The sequence below is a fragment of the Rhinolophus sinicus genome, chromosome 3 (genome assembly GCF_057876585.1).
Source record: "Rhinolophus sinicus isolate RSI-liver-muscle chromosome 3, RSI-T2T, whole genome shotgun sequence".
NCBI classification, from domain to species: domain Eukaryota; kingdom Metazoa; phylum Chordata; class Mammalia; order Chiroptera; family Rhinolophidae; genus Rhinolophus; species Rhinolophus sinicus.
In genome coordinates this window covers 84,244,486-84,263,749 of record NC_142503.1, presented here as the reverse complement: position 1 = coordinate 84,263,749, position 19,264 = coordinate 84,244,486, and the positions used below count along the sequence as shown (strand labels likewise).

At 31.1% G+C, this 19,264-nt stretch overlaps 1 protein-coding gene across 1 annotated transcript in view; it reads right to left on the bottom strand.

Annotated features, from left to right (window-relative positions):
* Positions 1-543: 543 nt before the first annotated feature.
* The window catches only part of SNX2 (sorting nexin 2), a 52,240-nt gene continuing 33,519 nt past the window's right edge, over positions 544-19,264 (bottom strand). Inside the window, exons 8-15 of the mRNA XM_019728009.3 lie at positions 13,431-13,506; positions 12,331-12,444; positions 11,984-12,077; positions 10,235-10,440; positions 4,342-4,485; positions 3,064-3,144; positions 2,874-2,945; positions 544-1,068 (exon numbers count right to left, since the gene is read on the bottom strand). Coding sequence (XP_019583568.3) covers positions 1,018-1,068; positions 2,874-2,945; positions 3,064-3,144; positions 4,342-4,485; positions 10,235-10,440; positions 11,984-12,077; positions 12,331-12,444; positions 13,431-13,506 — 838 coding nt within the window. The 3' untranslated portion in view covers positions 544-1,017. The remainder of the gene's footprint in view (positions 1,069-2,873; positions 2,946-3,063; positions 3,145-4,341; positions 4,486-10,234; positions 10,441-11,983; positions 12,078-12,330; positions 12,445-13,430; positions 13,507-19,264) is intronic.

Here is a 19,264-nt window from a genome sequence, read left to right as displayed (position 1 = left end):
TTTCACTTTTCTTCAAATTTGTTTTGTCATCCTTGATTATTCATCAAATCATGGGGTATTTTAGCTTGCTACCGTTTTTTTGTCAATTATGACCACAGATGATCTACCTTAAGTTTAAAATGAAAAAAAGCAAGAAATAAATATATGAAAAGTCTTGAAATTTAAAGATAATAGATGACCAAAATTCACAAGACTTGAACAGAATCATATAAATACATTTTTTTCCTAATTCTTAAATTGGACACGTATAATAGGGATGAATAAAAACAAAGACAATTATTCTCTCCTTTACTCAAGACAAGGGCATTCCCTAGAGTTGGATCAAGAGATAAATGTTCTTTGGTCTGTGATGATTTCATAAGAAAACTTAAGCTTAATTTAATTATTTAATGACGAAAAGAGTTCAGTTTTTTTCTGTCAATTAAAACAAGTAATGTATCATAGCATCACCTATATACATCTAGAAGAAAAAGTTTCTTCCTGTTAAAAATGCTTTTAAAAGATCCCTAATGTTTACATACCCAAATAATTTGTTACTAATACTTCACAAGGAATATCATTTTATTACTGTAATCACAAAATCATAATTTCTGTACAGGAATGTATAACTGAACATTAATCAATGCATTGATAATTCACTTCATAGAGGGTGAACACACTACAGAACACACTGTAAAGAAAAAAAACACTGTAAAATTTTCTGGCCTTGCAGTGCACTTTTTTAGTGCAAGTATTTAAGACACAATAGTGTTCAATTCAGCAAAGTATTGCAGAATGTCATGCCACAGTCCACTTAATTCAAAGGAGGTCAGGACATGCAGCTTGTAATAAAATGTCACAATGTGTGTAGGTGTGTGGTGTGTGCGTGTGTGTGTGGTGTGTGTGTGTGTGTGTATACCCCACATGTAATTCATAAAATATATAGTGGTTTATTTAAATGGTTTTAAATGATTTCACTGTGGAATTCAGCATAACTGTAACAAATATCCAAGATCTTCTTAACAGGAAGTAATCTTGCTAGGCAATGGCTTTGGCTTCAGGTAGGAATGCCTCCCAGTATTTTATCAGCTGTGAATGATAAAAATATTATTACTCTTTTGTCATTTATATACATATAGCCTACAAAGCATTAAAAAAAATCTATCCAAATAGTTAACAGTGATTTACATTTACTAAAGTCTGGTTCTTAAAAGAATCATTTTAATCCTCTTATCTGAAGTTTGTCAATTCAATTCATGTATAAATTATTTAAATTAATTACACCTGGCTAATTTGTTTTTGATGTAAACAATATGATTTTTAAAATACCCAAAAACTTAAGATTTTTTTGATGTATGCAAATCTGTATATAGAAACAGATTATTAGTGTAAATTAGATTACCTTAAATAGTAAAACTGCAATGAGCTTTTCCAATATAAAGTGATACATCTCCTAATTCAGAGGATAGTCACATTTTATGTTATTGCTAACCAAACAGAATGAGAAAAAAGGAGAAAGAAAAGAAAATATTGGGCAAGAAAGGGAAAAGAGACTGGAAAGACTTAGTTGCCAGTCTTTCCTGGGTAGGTCAGAGAACAGATTGAAGTGTAAACTAAAGTTATGTTTATAACAATTTCTTTAAAAACAAGTTTATACAAGTTATCGTATTTTTTAAAATACTACTTTATGAACTAAGTATTTAAAATAATAATTAAATATAACTTGAAGATACAATGTCACCATCTAACACAAAAAATTATGTAGACAAGTTTATACTCCACATATTTTAAAACTGGTGTAAGAAATCCTTCGATTCAAGACATTAAATAATTTGATTACTCAAATTTATATTAAAATAGAAAAAAACTCAATTTTTGTTATAGACTTTTATTTAACATAACATGAAAACCATTGTCTTCTACTTGTGGCACATACCATATTTTGCCATGTATAATGTGCTTCCGTTTTTGGCCCAAACTTTCAGGGAAAAAAATCTTTCGTTTTAAATTTTTAATTCAAATTTTTATTTGTTTACATTCAGGTACTTGTTTTTGTATTATAAAGGAATTTTAGCATTTATTTTTTAACGTACAAGAAATTTTATGTAACAAATAATTACAAAACATAAGAACAGATAACAAGGCACGAGAAATTTTATGTACTAGTAACAAATTTACAACATTTATACATCATAGAAGACCAAGAACTCTTTGTCGCTGCAAGTCTGTGATAAGTTCAACAAAACCAATGATCATATTCCAGATTATTTTGCATACAGATATCATTATTGAGTTTTAGAGTTACACTTTTAACTCATAAGCATAAATAAAAGCATTAAAAACATTTACGTAGACAGGAATTAGTACTACCCATGTATATAATGCACATCCTTATTTTTCCCTCACAAAATTGGGCAAAACTTGCACATTATACACCTCAAAATACAGTAATCACCAACAACCCCACATCACATCAAAATCAAACCAATATTTAAAAAATCTTAAAAATTTATTTTTAGTTTAAGTTCTGTCTTTTATGGAACAGAAGAACTTACTGTAAGAATTACTCAAACAGGTTTTGATCAATAGGGAAATAAAACTTGGAAGACAGGGAAAGGGAAAAATCCAGTACATTTCTCATATGCTAAAATTGGGAAAAGTTTATCTTGCCAAGTGTTTTGAAAGAGTAGAGGCAAAAGGATCTGAGAGTTCCCAATTCCTTTAGCTATCATCTTTAAACTTTGCTGCTATTGGTTTTCTCTATTTCACGTCTTATGACTCCTTAAGTTTAAAAGCTCATTTCATTAATTATCATCTTTAAAATGAAAAAGTATACCAAAAATAAATTCGGGAAAAAGCGTGTAAGTTGTAAATTATAAAACAAATTAGCTTACCTGCTGTTGTGTTTGTACTAATGATTCTAAGTACTTAATAATAACAGTCTTAAAATCTTTAACTCGTTCTTTCTGTTAAAATACAATACATGAGAAAAAATCCATTAGTACAAAACTAAATTTGGTATTACCACAAAAATAGCAAAATGTGACTACATTGTTTAGAAAAACATGAACTTATTATACTTGCCTCAAATCTTCCCACTTCTTTTCGAATTGTTTTAGAGATCTGTTCAAAATCTCTTTCTCCTTGTTGTACTTTTGCCTCCCACTATTAAAAACAAAAATACACTAATTTTTTATTCTTGTCTGAAAAAAATTACAGAACCAGCTATCATAACCATTCATTTAATGTAATGCCTGAAAACCCTGCGAAAGCTCAATATTGACAAAGCCTAAGTTAGCATCAAACTTGTATCTAACCTTCTAGTAGTAGAGATGCAATGTCAGCTTAATTTCCATTAATATTTCATTGTCAGATTTACTCTAGATTAGGATATTCTAGTACTTAATGAACTACAATCTCCATCACTTAATTAACTATAAGACAGATGAAATGATTTTGAGTATAAAACTCACTATCAAACAATTTAGCAATGTTAGACTATAATTTTCATTTATTCTTTATATTGTTATTTCAAAATATATCAAGTACATTCTGTTAATTTCAAGATTACATGTTCATCACAATTTATGTGCCCATGGAAATACTTTAAATTAGGAAAACAGTATGACAAACATTTAAAAAACATTTTTGTAATGGTAAAATGTGCAGATTTAAAAAAAAAGTAGGTGAATTATGGTCTACTGAAGACCTATTGGTAAACATTAAATTCAGTACAAAAACAACAAAATGTGATTAGTGACCAATACAACAGCTAAAATAAAATAACTGAAGACTTAAGTTATGAAATGATATTTTCCCACTATGTAACCAAAATACTGGTACATACTCTGCAAAGAGCAGGTACATTTACTTTTAGTAATATAAAGGTTGTCCTACCTCTTCAATTTCCTTATTGAAGCATGGCAAAAGAAGTGTATAAATTATAATAAACTTATACAAATTTACTAAAATATCATATATAATATATATGGGGGATAATGTTGCCTGGACAACTAAATGTGGGACAGGTCTACCTCTAGAACTATTTTTAGACACAAAATAAGTAATTATCTGAAATCAAATTAGTCATCTCAAAAGAAATGTATAATTATTAATTAAATGTAAATTTAAATCTTTTCCTTGCATGCTTCTTTATCCATTCCATAATCATGTGAAAGTAATGAAGGGCTCTGGATATTTTAATGAAGATCAAAATGTTAAAGTAATTCTAACACATTTCACAAAATTATGGAAAAATAGCTACGTGTTAAATGGCTCAGAAAAAAATTTATGAAAAGTTATGCATATATGAATGACTCATGGAAATTTTGAGTAAAGAGATAAATCATTTTGATTAATCACCTCTCTTATTTCATTTTTAGCTTGCTGTATTTTATCTGGTTTGTTAGCAAGCATCATTTTTGCCTCAGTTTCACGTTTTTTGAGCAAAGTAATTTGAGCATCTTCCCATTTCTGCCAGCACTTCATTCGATGGTCAAACACACCCTATAAGTGAATGACATAATGCTATTAAATGACAGTTAACACTGAAATACTTTCATAATACTAGAAGTGCTGTAATACTGAAAACAATAAAACCCAATATTTGAATTCTATTCTAGAATATTTACATAATGAAAATAAACATGCCAATATCAAAGAAAATACATTTCTATATTCTTTTGCTTAAAAACAAAAATCCCGGTGATTGGATGAAATATAAGAGCTCAAAATTAAACAAACAAACAAAAAAACTCAAAGAAAAACTATACACAAAATCCATTTCACTAGGTTTTAGGGTTTTAAATGTGGCGTACAGTATGATTTCTAACAGTTTTATGTTTTCAAGAAAGATTTCTTCAATAGGAAAATGCTGGTGTCATATTTACATTGGAAATTTTCCTACTAAATAATATCAAAAGTAACTAAGTGTTGGAAACATGCCAGAAATTGAAAAAAGAAAATGAGAAAAACCCGTAAGAAAACAGGGAGTAAAAATGTGATAAATTCCCAAAAGCAAATAAAAGGCAAAGCAATTAAAAAGGGTATAACAAAACAAAACAGAGATAGTCCTACACAAGATGAAAAGAGTAAATGAATATACATATATATCTAGTATGCAGAACTAAATGAAGAAACAGACAAAAGACTAACAGAACAAGTCAACCAAGTCTACCATTTCTTTTCAAGGGATTTGGCAGAGCAAGACCAAGTTGAGTGGAGGAAAGAAATGAAATATGGACGTAAGAGACTAATTAGAAGTCTCATGAAAAAAACTAATGGATAGGATGAGAGAATACAATAATAATCCCTTCTCTAGCTTGATGTTGGGGATATATTCATATTATTTTAGTATTTACTAATTGAACAAATGAAGCAAGTATTAATAAACTAGATAAACCAGAAAGCATTAAATCAGTTATTTTCATTGACTTCAAATAAAGAGGGTTTTGGATAAAGAAACAATAAATAAACACGTTCTCATAGGGACCTGCTGAAGAGGAAAGTATGTAAATAGCGTACTTAACAAATGTAGGCTTTAGAACAAATCAAAGTTGGATTCAAATACTAGCTTTGTAGTATATGATCTCGGGTAAATTCATTTAATTTTCATAAGTCATAGTCCTCCCAAATACAAAAGGGGGAAAATGAGTTCTGTATTTGTGGATTAGAAAATAAAAAGTATGTAGCACAGTGACTTAACCTAATGGATGCTTAGTAATTAGAAGGTACTACTATGAATTACTTCTAAATAACATACACAAATAAATGTAGTTGATTGGCTCAACATTTCTACTAAAAGTACAAATAGTAATAACTTAGTAATATGAAAAAATTAATTGGATTGCAATTATATCATATAGCATATTTTAAAAATGTGGGCAAGAACATTAAAAACTGCAAATCAACCAGAAACCAAAGTATTTTTTCCCAGAGTTCTTATTTTAAATTAAGCAAGACAACGGGCATCCTTGGCAAACTAAAAAGTGAAAGCACCCTATCTATGGGTATATAAATCCACTTTGCTAGATTTAATTTGTCATCTCATATCATTTCTCTTCTCACGTTAGTAAGTCCATCTTACTATCCCTTTTGTCTGCTTTCTTATATTTAGGAGACCACATTTTCCTTAAAATACTTATTATGAATTAATTTTGCTTCAGCCAAATTAATTTTGGCCAAAATTTAAAAAGTAGTAAATCTAACACAGATTCAGAAAAAGTCACTATCATTTAAAACAAACAATTCTTGTCCCTTACCCCCTATGCATACACAAACACAAAACCAAAAAGTAATTCAAGATTTTAGGCTTAGCCTTTCTTTAGGGGAACAGGGTCATATCAGCTCTTCATTTATAAATTCCTCTGTTCGATAACAATTTGATTACTTAAAATATGTACCAGTACAGAGCAAAAGCTAACCAAAATGCCCTTTAATTACAGTATTTGCTTAAAATTTTAATATGTATCCACTGGTATTTTTAGTGATATACTAGTTTAAACTAATTTGGTCCCTGAACAATTTATTATCTCATAATACTCCAGAACCATCCCTGTGGTATAAACGTGGGAGCTATGGTAAAGGTTAAATTACTACAGTCAGGTCATTTTATTTTATTTTTCCTTATTTATTTTTTTAAAAGGAATTTTTTTTTTAATTGGGGAGGGGAATGAGGACTTTATTGGGGAACAATGTATACTTCCAGGACTCTTTCCAAGTCAAGTTGTCCTTTCAATCTTGGTTGTGGAGGGCACAGCTCAGCTCCAGGTCCAGTTGCCATTGTTAGTTGCAGGGGGCGCAGCCCACCACCCCTTGCAGGAGTTAAACCAGCAACCTTGTGGGTGAGAGCCCACTGGCCCATGTGGGAATCGAAGCGGTAGCCTTCAGCGTTAGGAGCACGGAGCTCCAACCACCTGAGCCACCGGGCAAGCCCCAAGTCAGGTCATTTTAGGAAAAAAAAAATTAATCTTAACTCTGTAAGAATTAACTTTTTCTCCATTTGTTTTCCTACCCTTGTGATACTAGAAAATAAAATAAGAACCAGAACCATACTTGATCTTCTAAAAATGCTATCTTAAAAATCAATGAAATCATAACAGTGTTTGCCTTTGTACGTCAAGATAATCCATTCTCGTGGAACCAGCCTTTTCTACGAGAGACAGAGATTTACAATGACAATCCACTTTGGATCTCCATCCCCTGCTGATTTATGGTACACATTTACATGCAAGCTGGCCTAGGCTAGACAAGGCTGCAGCTGTGGTGCAGTTTTCCTGGCTTAGAAAATCGGACACTGGAATTTTAATTTAATTAATACCATATTCTAATTCTGTGCATCTGAAAGTAGAATGCTGCCCAGGTTCCTGGAATCCTGAAAGGATGCTGATTACATACAGCCAAACAATGAAGCTTCAAAAATCCTTGGGGGAACCCATCGATTGTTTTTTTTTTTTTTTTTTTTTTTTTTTTTTAATATTTGATGTATTTTATAAACGTGGACTCCCTGTAAGACTTCTTAATGAAAAGTTTTAGTGCTAAAAACATTGGAAAGCATTACCGTCAATCCCCGACCCTACTCTAGTGGTTCACAGAAGGCCAATACATGAGAACACAGGCAACGAATTTCCCGGATATAAGACCAGGCCTAGGCCATATTTTGAATGGGTAAAAATTATCTCTCTGTAGGGCCCCAATATCTGATGTTCTTAGCTTCCCATTTTGGCTCTATACTTTAATTTCCAAAGTACTCCTAGTTTCAAAATTAATATCAGAGAAGTAATCTTAACACTGATAAACAAAAGGCTAAGGAGTATTAAACAAGTATTAAAAACAAGTAAGATAAAACACAAAATAAAACTGGACAAAGGACATGATATAGTTCATTAAAGACAAATGCAATGGCTTATCATTTGTAAAGATGCTTAAATTCACACTAACTAAAAAAATTAAAACATATACAAAAAAAATACCTTCATCAGTGGGTGGAAGAAGGAACGCATATGTTGATGGGAGTACAAAGAAGCATAACCTCTTTGAGCAGTAGTAATATGGCAATATTTACTGAAACTCATATACCCTATAGCCAAGCAATTCTACTTATAGGAATTTTATGCCCAAAGAGTTATTATCAAAATATTTAATATTTAAAATTGAACTGGTTCAAAGTACAACAATATGCTATATGGAATATTATGCAACCAGTAAAAAAAAATGTTACATGCTGATAGACCTCTCTAAAATGGAGTGGGTGAAAAAAGCAAGTCAAGAACAGCACATACAGTATGTTCCTTTTTGAAGGAAGGAAGAGATTGAAGGGGAGAGAGAGAATTAGCTCCATATATGCTGGGGGGTGCTAAAAAAATGTATACACATGACTTATATTCATCTTTTGTGATCGGTATATATTATTACAATTTTAATACAGTTTTTTCCTTTCTTAAAATGTATATACATTTTTTTGGCCATATATATTTCTGTAAAATAAAAACACATTAGAATCTAACAGCATTTGACTGAGGGAAGAGAGACTAGAGATCTTAGGTAGAAAATAATTACGTGCTTGTATTACTTTTAAAAATATAAATGAATTAGTTTTAAATAAAAAACCAAAAATAAAAACCATAAAAATCACCTGTTACCCTATTCCATAATTTCTCAACTCCTTTGTGCACGGTTGACCTGAGCTAGGTTTCAGGAAAAAATCAACGTGAAAGAGCTTAATTTACCTCAAGTGTAACTTGACCATAGCTCTTTAACAATGAATTAGTCAATGAATCACTAATTCAGTATTTCTCAGTGTGTTGCACATATGTAAAAATATATTAAATGGAAAGTGATTCCTGTTCATATGAATTTGGAAGTCTCTAGATCAAAGTTAAATGGTTTATTTTTACTCCTAGACAGTTCTAAGCTTTTTACACGCACTCTGCATATACGAGAGGGATATTGTATACATTATCTTCCAAACTCAGTTGACTGTGGTAGGTGTCAGTGTTCTGTAGAACACATTCTGGGAAATATGAATATAACAGTAATTTCACAGAAAAATAAAAATACAGCAAAATTTAGGCTGTATGAGGAAAGCTGTTTTTTTGAGGGATCAACATTCATTTACACAGACAGGCCATCACTGCCAGGGAGGGAGTCTTTTCCCAGGTTAGCTCTTTGTAGCAGGTACCCCTTTTCACAGACACTGCCCAGCTTCCCTTTTCAGACCCACAGGTTTTTTGAAGGTTTTGTTTTATTTATTTATTTATTTTACAACAGCTGTCATGTTACTGGGAACTCTGAAATTGAGGTAAGTGAAAGATAGAAAGGAACCATTATCTGTAAACTACATTTATGTATATCACAAGTTACCTGTATATAAAATGAAGTATACTCTTATAACTGCTATCTATATTAACATATTTAAATAACTGAAAAGAAAAATTAACCACCAGGAATATAAAGAGTAACATCTAAGAGTAAATACAAGCAAACTTGGTAATTTTATCAAATCTAAGATTCCCAGTTCCCCTCACCCTATGATAACTGATGTTCATAACAATAATTCAAAAACAAGATCTTAACGTGTCTTCTGAAACATAAGACAGAAAAAAAAAGTATCATTCAGTTAAGTTTAATTGTCTGAACATTGGAGATATCTGTAGAATATTAATTTTCACTACTGAACTGGATAACTTTTCCAACTATTTAGAAATTGAAGAATGTTCATCCTTGGATCATTACCATTAGATAACACCATTTATTATTTAATCCAGTCCCATCCCATCTATAAATACATGGTGACTGCACATTTTGGAATATACACAGAATGTTTGCAGTCAAAATTCATGCTAAAGTCACCATTAAACACATTCAAACAACAATTAGTTCTGGTTTTGTCCTGTTTCTTGTTATAGCTTTACTAATGACAATAAAATCCAGTGGGTGGTTTCAGTTCATGCTAGAATGAACAAACAAATGCTACCAGTTAGTTGTAAACTTGTATATATAAATACAAGTAAATGTGTTTTGTCTTATTTGGCATTCCTCACACGTCTTAAAGATATCAGTTTTGCTTACTGTGTTGTCCATGTCATAGGAGGAAAAATGTAAAGCTATTAATAATTATCTTGAAGCCACTTTAGATGCACTAGTTATAGTATGGAATTTACACACTTAAATACATATCTAATAGGAAACCAAATTCTTCTACAAGCAAACCACTGAACTGAGAAGAATTCAAGGAAGATTGCAAAATAAGGCTTACTTTCACTGCAGCAATAAGACGAATGTAGTCACTAAGCAGTTCTGAAAACATATAAAAGTCAGCAAAAGCTTGTTCTTGATGTAACTGGTCTATCTTCTCCTCAACCTCTGCAAGCTGAGACAAAGCTCTAGATAAAGCAGTATGATCCTCAGAATTACCTAACATGGCAGCACTTTTAGCAAAGGCAGCAGTGTTGGCTGAAAGTTCTGAAATAGAAAAGTATTCACTTTTAATGTTCACTAGTAAAGTTGTAAAATATTGCATTGATTCTTTTACCTTCTCTCTAAACTTTATCTATTCACAAATTACTCAAATAATATTTTTAATTAACAGAAAACAACCAGTCATTAAAATGTCTTGCAAATAAATGCCAACTGCTCAAAGTTCTAGTTCTACTGAAAGTTAAGAAGAACCTCTGCCTATATTCCCAGAAGATGAACTATATTTAGTAATTTAATACAATAATCTGCATCCCCCTTAACTCTTTCACTGTGTTAACTGATTTCGAGTTTTTTTTAAAAAATGTGTCAGAAAGCCACAAAAAACAAAAAGTTGATATTTTGACTATTTTATGCATTTAATAATGACAATTTGAGCTGCTCTGTATATAAATGACATTATTTTTATGTATAAAAATTTCAGACATATTCATTTGGATATATCCGACTGATGTGGCAAAAGGGTTAAAGTGCTTATTCTAATTCTAAAAGAAAGGAAGGAAGGGAGAGAGGAAGAAAGAAAGGAAGGAAGGAAGGAAACAAGAAAGAAAAAGAAATATATTTTTAATATGGAAAGCGTTGGAACATTTACAATTGATTTAAACTACTTGGCCTTTAAACATTTATTTGTCTTTGAAAACAAGTCTTTAATTTTAAGAGAATATTATTTAGCTAAAAGGAAGAAAGCAAGGTAAAATTGTACATACAATTCACATAAATCTTAATTTTTCTTTGTATGCAACAATGCTTAATGAAATATTAAGAAGTTCTAAAAAGATGTTTGAACATGATCAGTTTAGATACATCAAATAAAGAAAAATAGATGCTCATGGGCTGGATACTGTCAATGACACAATTGTGTTGCCTGGAATTCCTGTTGCTCTGCATCATGTAAAGTGCTCTAAAAGAAACTTACAGCCCATTCCCTCAGAGATACAACCCACACTGTTACAAACTACTTTTAATAATAAATGTATTAGTAGATTTCTTTAAGTATTTTATTGAAATATATTGCTCTTACTGCGCATACTGAATTACTTAACTATTTTAGAAATCTCATTATTAAAAGCCCTTTTTACAAATAAAACAAAACCAAAAAAAACAAAACAACAAAAAACACTCGATATTTAAATATTCAAAAATGAAGAAAATACTTCTTCAGGTACAAAACAAATATTTTAAAGAAAAATTTCAAACATCAACTTTTGAATCTCATATTTATTATAATCAAAATTACTAAGACACATTCACGCATTAAATTGTAAATATGTTTAACCAAGAGTTAATCAAGTAAGTAAGCTTAATGCAAAATTCAAAATATATTTTTATAAGATCAGGATTTTTCTATTTATAAATGAGAAATTAGATTAAAATAGAACAAAAATAAATTAAACACAGTTGAAATAGAAAACATTCTCTTACACTGTTTCTCCCTTCTGTAATAACTTCAAATTACTCATTTTGATAAATTTAAATAAAAGGTTTGAATTAACCCATGGTGTTAAATACATAAATAACAAGGCACACAGACCTTTTCTATGACAGACCAAGGCTTCAACACTGGCATGAAGTTTCCTAAGTTGCTGATCCAGATTTTCAAATTGCTGCTGCTTTTCTTCAAACCACTAAGAAAAAAATGAAAAATGGAGCTAATTTAGCCAGAACAAACCACTGTAAATTAGGTTACCAATAGCAAGCTACACTCCTTGTTCTAAAGCAACAAATTAACCATGTATAACCATGGTGGTGAACTGACGTGGCTGAGAACTAAACTCAATAAGCAAATTAATATCCTATTTTCTACTTGTAAAGCTTTAAAATGCAATTGTTGGGCTCATTAATTCATCTCATTATTCAAGTCGAAAAATCAGCTCTTACTGCATCCGATTCATTCATCTTGATTGTCATTTTGTTGACAGCGTCCGCAGCCTTGTTCACCATCCTCAATATTCCTGCTCCACTCAGAGCCTGTGTATTAACTGCTCTAGGCAGCTGGAATTGAATGACAAATAAGGGCAAACAAACCGGTTAAAAGCCTGAAGGTTTAACTGGGCACAAAAGGGACTGTCTCCCCCCACACCACAAAAAAAAAAAAAAAAAAAAAAGGAAAAAGAAAGTAGGTTGTATTTTCTTCATTCTCATACATTTCAATAGTAAGATCTAATTTCTCAAACACACTACTTGTACAATCTCAAAGGAAAACTTAAAAAATAGACTTTCCATTTGTTTTTCTTCTGCACGTTTACATTTAGATGGAACAACAGTCTGTTTGTCAAAATATGTTAAGAAATTTCCAAGTACCTTAACACTGGCCACCTGTTTGATAGCAGAAATAAACTTTATAAGGAGAGAAGCAGAAACTCTTGAGAAAAAAAATCTATGTTCAGTTAGGACTGTGTGATTTTGATTTTTAAAAAATTCTGGGATGCAAATAAATTTTTAAAAGATTTCAAATGGTAGCAATTAGAATGCTAAAGTGCTTAAGAGCCCAAAATGTGCCAAACATCTTGAATATAAAGACAGCATGGTTTTATAATTTAAGCTCTTTTGAGTCACAAATTTGCATTTCAAAATCTTAACAGGAACATTACAATGTAGACACACATACATTCAACTATCTCTAAAATGAGTTCTAAATAATCTGATTTCAACATGCTGCGTAAGGAACAATTTAGGGCACTCAGAATTAGATTCCATAAGTCCATTTTTTAAAAATCTGGTTTTAAATTTTCAAGAAAGGGACTGATCATCCTATAACTATCAATGCAAAGAAGGTATTTTGCTAGTACTTTTGTTAAGTAATTAAAGCACTATTGGTAAGCAAAAAAAAAAAACACGAAAAAAAACACACATTGCTTTACTCCATCTGTTAATCCAATTAATTACTGAGCATCTCTATTCTTATGTAAATTATTACACTGAAAAATATAAATACCGAGAACACTTATAAACAAAAATTTAAATTAGAAATAACATACCTCTGAACTTTCCAAGAACTGCCTTAAGTCAGGATCCTGAAGTAAAGTTGGATGCTTCACTGTTCTCTGAAGATACCTAGGTTTAATAATAAAATTGCTCCTTTAGTTATCGGTAACATCATATTTTAAATCCTATTTTCAACTGATTAAAAACTAGGTAAAAAGATTTCCTCAGTCTGCCTCCTATCATATCAGTCTGCCTTTAATTATTTAGAATCTTAACAGCAATGTAATGATTAAAAATTTTTGTTCATCTTTTGAAAATTCATATTTATGTATAAAGAGACATGGCAGGGGATGAGAGTGGAACTGGAGAGAGGTTAAATAACTTACCAAACTTCTCATTGCAAAGTATAAAAGAGTATACGAGTTTGTCAAATAATTTTATTTTTGGGTGGAGTTAATATGTTCCCCACTTATTACTTCCGAGTCCCAAGAAACTTATCACTATACACCGGGGGTGCCAAAAAAAATGTAGTATATAGTGGATACTGGTCAACATTGCTCAAGCAGTAGATCATCGTAATCAGAAGTGTCTGGACACTGATGGTAACCACTTTGAGCACCTCCTGTAATTGCAGAAGTCAAATGTGACTTGTATTCGTCTTTTGTTATTGGTATATATTGAGTATTACAATTTTAATAGTTTTTTTCCTTGCTTAAAGTGTGTATACAATTTTTTGGCACTATATATATGTATATAAAATAGTTATTATCTATAATAGTTATTATATATATGTTATTATATATACATATGTATATATGTATATGTAGAGGGTGCCCAAAAAATGTATCCATATTTTAAGAAAGGAAAAAACTGTATTAAAATTGTAATACTCAATATATACCGATAACAAGAGATGAATACAAATCATGTATATACATTTTTTTGGCACCCAGTATATAAATATTCCAACTATATTTTTATTACTATTATATATTACCAAAATGGAGAACAGCCTACCAGTTTTTTTCCTTGTCAGATTTTAAATTATCAAATCAGTTCTGGTCCTTATTTGGCAAGGACTATATTTTCTTCAATATTTCTATTTTTAAAATTTTGCAATTTTTGATAAATGTCTTCCTTATGTGACACCACATCAAATAAAAATGAAAAGTAAAGAGAAACACCATTATTAAATCACTACTGGCCCAACTTCAGTCATTCTCCTTACTAGAAAAGCCCACATTTCCCTGTCATCCATAATAAATTACCAATCATTCTTTCATAAAAAGAAAAAGGTCCATTATTGATCTTATTTACCTAATCCCATTTTTTAAAAAACTGCTCTTTCCCCAGATTAAAGATTACATGAATATTTCAATTATATTTCACCTCAGTTAATATATCTTTATTCTAATTTCTGCAGAATAAACGTGGTCAGTAATTGCTTTTACCTTTTTACAAGTTTATAAAATATGCCTAAAATAAAGTTTCTGTAAAAAAAGTCATAACCTTCTCTACAGTCAAATTCGACCCATTGGTTAAAATGACTATTTTATCACGTATTTTTGTATTTTTAAATCGAATACATACCATATTAAACTTGATTTGAAATCATTAGCTCACAAAAGAAGTCATTACAATAGAGTATTTAAAAGATATGTGCAATACAATCTACACTGTGGTTTAAAATAATATTTGCTGCCTATATTATGATGTTAAAAAAGAGATGCAGCAGGACCACTTATCCAGTAAATTCAAGAAATGTTGGTCTTTTCCCAGCGGAATTTTACTTACTATTAGGTAAGCTATTTAGTTGTTTAGACTGCTTACTGCTTACAGCAGTTTGCATACGTTGGTCACCTGAGTGCACACAACAGCTGGTAAATAGCAAGCACTCAGACATTTGTGAAAACGAACAAGCAAGAAAGAAGACAAAACATTAACAGTACACAACCTTTAAGAAACGTTCCAATATTTCAAAACTAAATGGAAATACCCAATACTACTTATATTGTAAAATAGCTTTCCCAAGTGACTTCATATTCCTCTCATCAAGATTAATAATGAACAGCAGCATATCTGGTGCTGTGAGAAGTCCTGCAGGAAATAAACCTGGTTTCCCTTTGTTAAACCCTATGTTAACAAAACTCAACTAACTAACTCTTCCTTTTTCAACCCTCCCACATACTAGCATTCTGAGGAATCAATTTTGGAAAATGATAGTCTAGAGGATTACATGGAACTAACCATTAAAACAACTAACCATTAAAAACAAAAATATTAAACTTACGTAATGTTAAAAATTAAGAACAGAAACATAAATTGAATTTTAAAATTAATACTGGTAAATATACATCAATTCAGAATTAAAGTGAGATAGGGTTGTAAATATATAAAGGAAGGATACAGAAGAAAAAGAAGAAAAGAATATAGGAAGAACACATGAAAAGAGGCATCGAAAGAAAAAGGAACATTGAAGGAAGACAGAAAGACTCAATGAAATTAATGAAAAGTAAGTATTAGACTCAACAAGAGGGGGTCAGTAGTTCTTCAGATTCGTTCTAGGAAAAGGTTACTGATAAATTTACAAGAATCACTTAGGGCTTTAAAGTTCCCATTCACTTACCAAAAACAAAACAAAATGAAGCAAGTTATACAAAATGTTTGATTTCTACAAAGTTAAAAATATTTCCTTGCTTGAAACTCAAATACACATACTAATAATGAGAATAAAAAAGGCAAAAGGAGACTGGTTCTTTGATGACATACAGTTGTTCCTTCAACAAATATCTGAGCATTTTATATATATATGTGATTATTCTGAATACTCAGAATATATCAGTGAACAAGATCCCTTCCCTAGGGAAACCTGCATTTTAGTAAGAGAAGACAGACAATAAACTATCAATGTAATAAACATAAATTATGTAGTATGCGACAAGGTGGCAAATGCTGTGGATAAAAGAAAGGACCGAACAGTAAATGGGATCAAGTGTGTGAGGTATGGTTAGTGGCAATTTAAATAGGTTTGAATAAAGCCAATGATCAGAATAGGTTTCACAGGAAAGGTGATATTTCAACATTTGAACTTGAAAGAGGTATGGGAATTAGTCATACAGATACCTGGGAACAAAAGCTTTCTAGGCAGTGGCAGCAGCCAGTAAAAAAACCCTAAGGTGGAAAACTGCCTGGGATCTGTGAGGGGCAGGTAGCAAGGTGGTCAGTGTGGCCTAGAGCAGTGATCAAGGAGGACATGAGATGGAACAGGGAACAGAGTGAACAATGCATGTCATATTAGGTTTTGTAGGCCATTAGAGACTCTGGCTTTTATTGAGTGAAATGGGGGGAGGGCGATATGATCTGACTTATGTTTTAAAAGGATAGCTATATTAAAAAACAGTAGAGGTGCAAGGACGGAACCAGGGAGACAAATTAAGAGCCTGTTAAAGTTAATTTAGGCATTTGGACTAGTAGAAGACTTGAGAAATGGTTGTATTCCAGATGCTAGACGGAAGCAATAGGATTTTCTGATGAATTAGATAATCCTAAACATCTGCCTACCTCCAAGCTTCCTGATATTGAAAGAGTGGATTAATAAATCTACACTACGTTTAGGCCTTTCCAGTTTGGTGTTTAGGTACTTAGAATGAATACATTCCTAACTGACACACTTACATCTTAAAGAAGAAAGAACTGAGGTTAAATAACTTGTCCAAGGTCACAAGAGAGTGGAGTGCATAGTGGAGTGCAGGCTTCAACAAAGAAAGGATTCTAAGTCTACACACTGTATTGTGGTACTCTGTATTTCTCAGTTCATATTTGCAGAAGTGCATCCTTACCTATAAAATAAACTCAATACGCTATCAAGGTAAGATGTGAAGCACTCTCAAAACAATCAAGCGAGCAATCTTAGAGACACTCTTAATAGAAGTAGTTTCTGCGTAATTTACAAGTGTGGCACAAGGAAGTACTTAACCACTCCTTTTCTCTTCCTATAATATCAGATGTTTATCCTTCCTTTCAAGAGAGTCATCTGGATTCTCTAAGTTGAACAAACAAATAAATATGTAAATAAATATCATAGTATATACAAAGAAAAGTACTTCCCTGACTCACCGGATTCAATGAGGTTGGGTATTCCACAGATATGTCTGTTCTAATGTTTAAATTTGAAGAAATGCCATGGAAAAATCACTTTAGAAAAATCATTCCAGTTCCTTTGTTTTTATACCTTTACACCTGTATTTTCCTTAGTCATGTTTTCTAATGCAAAACGAACTTTTCCCTCAGTACACGTTTTCTTTTTTTTTCCACTACTGCGGTATTCCACTAAAACAGTGTTTAACAAGTAACATTTACCAGTAAAGAAACTGTCTTCACACATACACTAGGTTAGGTTTCAGTATTTCCTTAAAACTCTCCCTAGTGTTTCATACTGCATGAAGGTGTGGTAAGTACTATGCACTGCATTCAAGTTACAAGAAAGGTGAATGCAGAATCAAATTATATGTGCTTGGTACAATAAATCTTCATTAAGTTCCTTATCAAACATGCCATCTGAAATATTTCAACTTTACTCTTAGAAAAATAGGACTTGAAAGGTTTCTCAAAGGGTCATGGTTCCACTTTCAGGAAGGACTAAGTGAAATTAAGGCAGAGCATTATCTACCTTTATTCTTAAAAATATTCAGTCTATGACCTCTTTCACACAGAATCAATTCTAATGCCTAACCTAAATTTCTCTCGATGCAATTTAAATCCTTTTCCTGAGTAATTGCTGATTCTCACAGACATAATCTCATCTTTAAGTCTTCTCTAATACAAGATTTTAAACTATGTATCTTTTAGCTTTTCTTACTGCAAACTGTTGAAACCTGACTTTACTGTGGCATTTTCTGAAAATTAAAACAATTTAGTACTAAAATCCAGAAATATGTTGCCTTAAAAAAAGTTTTAAAAAATAATTTGTACCCTGGAGATATATATATATTACTCACTAAAATCTGTCCTACCCACCCCAACCACTGATTTTAAGCAGAAATAGAAAATAAAACAAAGAATAAGCACATTTAATTAAACAAAATTCAATGAAAATAACAAACAAAAAAACCCTATAAAATTAGAAAATGTTTTAACTTTAGGTAAACATTACTTATGTTCCAACTTATGTTCTAAAAGTTGGGCTTTAGGAGAGTTTCAAATTGTTCTCACATTTTCAGCATAGCGAGGAAAGAATAAATGTTAAAATTCTGGGAATGGGAATGCTCCCATCCATCCATTCCACTTTTAGTAGGCCACAAGGAAGACAAGACTTAAGCTACAGGAAGTGTGTTAAGTCAAGCACTCTAAAGGAAGGTAGAACATATATGTCAGCCTTTAAAGGTACAATCAACTCAAGCAATCACTAATACCGTATTTTGCCATGTATAATGCCTACTTTTTTGCCCAAATTTGTGAGGGAAAAATGAGGATGCGCATTTTACATGGGTAGTACTAATTCCGTATCTATATAAACGTTTTTAATTATTTTATTCATGCTTATGAGTTAAAAGTGTAACTCTAGAAATCAATAATGATATTCATATGCAAAATAATACCCTGGAACACAATAATCAGTTTTGCTGAACTTACGAGGAACTTGCAACAATGAACAGTTCTTGGTCTTTTATGATGCAGAAATATCATAAATTTGCTTTTGGTACATAAAATTTCTTGTACTTTGTCTCTGCTCTTGTGTTTTATAATTATTTGTACATAAAATTTCTATAATGTTAAAAATATGTATCATAATGTTAAAAAATAAATGCTAAAATTCCTTCAAAATACAAAAAACAAGTACCTAAATGTAAACAAATAAAAATTTGAATTAAAAAATTAAAAGAAAAGA